The 4,225-nt window shown below is 42.2% G+C and overlaps 1 protein-coding gene across 4 annotated transcripts in view; it reads left to right on the top strand.

The window, feature by feature from the left end:
* atrn (attractin) overlaps window positions 1-4,225 on the top strand; it is a 130,813-nt gene that overhangs the window by 122,714 nt on the left and 3,874 nt on the right. For 2 of the 4 annotated variants that reach the window (XM_024262193.2, XM_024262268.2), the window contains exon 28: window positions 3,129-3,243. In XM_024262193.2, coding sequence (XP_024117961.1) covers window positions 3,129-3,243 — 115 coding nt within the window. Of the gene's footprint in view, window positions 1-3,128; window positions 4,157-4,225 lie in introns of those variants that run through there. The other 2 variants (XM_036210090.1, XM_036210089.1) reach the window with 2 other exon arrangements.

Below are 4,225 nucleotides of genomic sequence, written 5' to 3'. Positions count from 1 at the left end.
TTTTTTTAATCAAAATGAGAGCAAATAAGCATAAATAATTAAATTCAAACATTTACTCACCATGTGGTGACTAACTCTCTAATTTTTCTTGCCAAAGATGAGAAAATCCTTGCCACTGACAAGTGTCAGTTTTGGACCCTTCAAAATAAAAGTCTATCACGATAGACTCATTCCTCTATAGAGAAAAAGTTCTATTGCCCAGCCCTTACTGTTAGATCAGGGGTTTCTGGCATTTTTCTCGCCTGGGTCAAGGGTCACGCAAAACATTACGAACAGTTTGGAAAGAACTTTCCTCCAGTCAATTCTTTTTATCCAAACTTGATGTGACAGAAGAGATGATCCTGAGGAGGTGAGGAGAAGAAAACAAAGCTTTGAAGTTGATTGTTAGACACGTTCTTCGAAATTAGATCGTTAAAATAAGGATTTTTTTTTTTTCTCGACAGGCCAAAAAGGATCCACAAACTTTAAATTTAGACATATTTTCCACCTGTTGTTGCTGCTCTGAGGGCGAGTCGGTCCCGTCACGAGTCCATTTGTCTGCAGGGAACTGTCAGGTTCTGGCTCCATGCGTGCCAGTGTTGGGTCCATACAGCCGAGTCATGCACACAAGGAACATGCCCACAAACTTCATTTGAACATGCAGGAACACACATTCATGTGTCTTTCATTGATTATTGCTGCAGATTTTAGACGGCCTGTTTTAAACTTTGAAAACACGAAACTTCAACAAAGAAAATCTCCACACAAGACCGACCTCTAGTTTCCTTCAGTTTTGGGTTCCAAACAGAACTCTAGTTTCTCTTTAAATCCACTTTAATGTTTAGACTTGATTCTTACGTCTGAATGGCGAGCGGTCCAAAAACGGTATTATTCACGGATGAATGTTTGTCTGTATTTGTTTTTAAAAGCACAAGGACATGGCGGCACAAGTGAGTGTTGTGTTGTTCGGTTTGTACAAAAACACTGATTGCGTATTTGTTAGCAGTGTCCTTCCCCAGTAGTCCACAACAAATCTGTGTGTTGCCACGGTGGGCAAACAGTTTTTATCCTTTTCTTCTTTCTGATGTAAAGATGCGGCCGTCACTCTGGTGCAGCTTGTTAGCTCAGAAGTGAATTCAGCCAGGCATCCACGACTCTGCATTCATGTGCACGTTCTGAGATAAGAAATCCTTCAGAGGTCACACTTTCTTTGGTCAGATGGCTACTGGCTGGGTTTTTTTTGGTTGTTTCGTGAATAAAAACATTCCTGAGATGGTCAACTGAGCTCAACTTTAGGGAAGAGAAGGTTAAGTTGCCTCAGGTGTTGCTTAAATGAGCTCAGTCATCCAGAAGCAGCTCAGGTAAAAGTGTTGGTATGCAGTGAGGATGTTTTTCAGATGAAAGTGGCAGGAAGAGGGTACTCTGGGGATGTGCGCTTTGTTATTCCTGCAAACAAGATAGCTTCTGAAAATGAGCAGCGGGTGGCTTGTGTGGGAAACTATTTAACTCTTCATTTAAAAAGTTCTTACAGTAAATAAGCATCTGAGCAACATGCTTAAAGGGCAAGATGAATGTCAAGTTCTGCATTAAGATCAGACAGAACATCTTGGAAAATGAGAAAAATAATTTGCCGGTGTTGTTAGTGGGCGTCATCCAGAAACGAGCTCAGGAGGCGTGTGTGGAGAAAATAGAGATTGATAACCCTCCTCCATGAGTGCAGGCTGTTGAAAACGTCTTTGCACGCTCCATTCAACCGGTCGAGCATCTGCGCTGTCCAGGGCTGCCACGATTAGTCGACTAATCGGCTATTGAAATAGTCGACGACTAATTTAATAGTGGATTAGTCGTTACTTTATATTATTTGGAGTCAGAGTGTAGTAAAGTTGAAAGTTAGAATGGCATTCTGCTAGCTCTTTGGACTATTTTGGCATTTATTATGTTTTTTTAGGCTATTCTGGAGTTTAGCTAATATTCCAGCTACATGCTAGCTGTTTTGGCTAATTTAGACTTTTTTGTTTATTTTTTAGGCAGCTTTGGACTTTAACTAATATTTTAGCTGGCTATCAGCTTCAGCGTTTTCAGCTATCAGCACTAGCATCTTCAGCTGCCAAATTCAGCTTATAGCATTCAGTGTGAATATATCTAGTTTTTAGTTAGTTTAAAGCTAATGATAGTTATGATGTGTGTTTTACATCCAGTTTGCGCATGACCCCATTAATCTCCTAATTGGGAAAAATAATCTGTTATTAGTCGACTATTAAAATGATCGTTTGTGGCAGCACTAGCAGGCTCTCAAACGAATGCAGAGTTTCCTGTTCCAGCATGAGCTGCAGTGAAGTTACAGTGGCGCCCAGAGGCATGCGGGCCTTTATGCCACGTCCCTCACTGCCGGTGTGACAGTCTGGATGACCCGTTGGTATGGAAGGTGCACCTCAGAGAGATGAAGCACAGAATTAATGCGTAAAATGGGTCAGAGCTGAATATCATTACTGCCAATGTGAATTCTTCCTGTGTGTCTGTTTTCATGAGAGATGAGCCGTGATGAATCGGTGTGTGAAACTGTGTCGCTCTCCAGTGGCATGCCCACTTGAGGTATTAAACTCAACTCTTTGGAGAATAAAGATGGAATGACTAAACACACTCGCACATTCTAGCGCTGAAAAGTTACCCTGCCATGGCCCAGTTTCCTGTCCAAATTTGGAATTCAAAAACAAAGCTATAGAGACACAGGAAGTCATCTGTATGCAGGTACCACGGTGGCATCCTCTATATCCTTAGCCTGCGTCCAGGCAAAGCTATGAATATTGTAGGAGGCGAGCAGCAGCAGCAGATGCGGACAGTGTTTACAGCGGGGAAGCTGGTCTCCGTGTGGATGAGTTGCAGATAAACAGGAGATAGTGGAATTAGAGAGTCAGAGTTGTCAGACTGCCTGTGGCTACAGGAGTGCACTGTCCATACAAACCTTTCTCACCAGGAGTCTCCACTTGAAATCCAGATGCTGCACTCTGCACACATGCAGGACAGATGGGACATTGTCGGAGGGAAGTTCAAAACAAGAACAAATCCCTGCTTTTAAAATGACAGAGGTTGACCAGGATTTAGCAAACAATAACAAGTATCATTTTTCTGTTTTTTTTTGTTTTCCACAGTCTGTCCCCAAACCCATTGCCCTTGAGCCATGCTTTGGCAACAAAGCCGCGGTGCTTTCCATCTTCGTCCGGTTACCCAGAGGTTCGGGAGGCATCCCTCCTCCAGGACAGTCAGGTAAGAAACTACTGCCCTCTTCTTATCCTCTTGCTTTTTTTTTCTTTAGTGTTATAGATCAAAGGTGGAATAGACCAATGATCTGTCGTCCTTCCTCTGTGTTTTTGATTCAGTTTGCTGGTAAACTATGACAGTTTTCAGCCTTTTTTTTTTTTTACTCCTTTTTGTTCTCCACTTCATTGGAAATTGTGTTTTTAACTTGTTCTTCTGGCATTTTTCTCATGATGGAGGTCAAATAGAAGAAAATTAAGATTAAAAGTGCCTCTCTTAAGGTGACACACCGAATACCACGACATATTTGCATGCCCCGCCCCTCTTTCGCTGCTCTGTCAGTGGATATCTCACTTAGAATGAATGGAAGACGTATGATGTCGAGGAATAAGGTTTATTTATTGATAAGAGTTCTACAAAAACACCTGTAATCATGTCTCCATGTTTGGGTTTAGGATTATTATTCAAAGATTTTCCCTGTACAGGGAGCCGTGTCTGTATGACAGCCGCTTCCGCGGTCTTTCTGTGGCTGAGCTTGAATGCTCACTGTCTCATATTAACCCGAGGGGGTAAAAATAATTTTAGGGGACATTTTCCTTTTTTTTTTTTTTTTAATGAGGCCTCATCCGGCAGCCTCCGTACCCCGCATCGTCGTTCTGTCTGCGGGCATGTCGAGCGAGTAAGCTCCGCCGCAGGAGCGAAAGCCACCGATCTGTCCATCTGCCTGCCTTCACCCCAGAGTAGCTGGATGAGCTCTACAGACCAGCGGCTCTAACAGGTTAAGGAAAAAAATGAAAGTTCTGGACAAAAGCGCTCACTTTGGATTAATATTCTAGCTGCTGATCGAGTCACTGAAAGCTTCATGTGTCCAAAGCTGAGTTCCTGATTGGCTGATGCGATGCAGTGTAGCATTTTAGGGTGAATATGAAATATTAATAACTCCAAATCTAATTGAAATTATTAATTTTATTAATTGAAAATTGTATCAAAT

Source organism: Oryzias melastigma, linkage group LG22, assembly GCF_002922805.2.
Source record: "Oryzias melastigma strain HK-1 linkage group LG22, ASM292280v2, whole genome shotgun sequence".
NCBI lineage: Eukaryota > Metazoa > Chordata > Actinopteri > Beloniformes > Adrianichthyidae > Oryzias > Oryzias melastigma.
The sequence above is the reverse complement of the archived record's forward strand: the minus strand, read 5'-3'. Positions and strand labels throughout refer to the sequence as shown.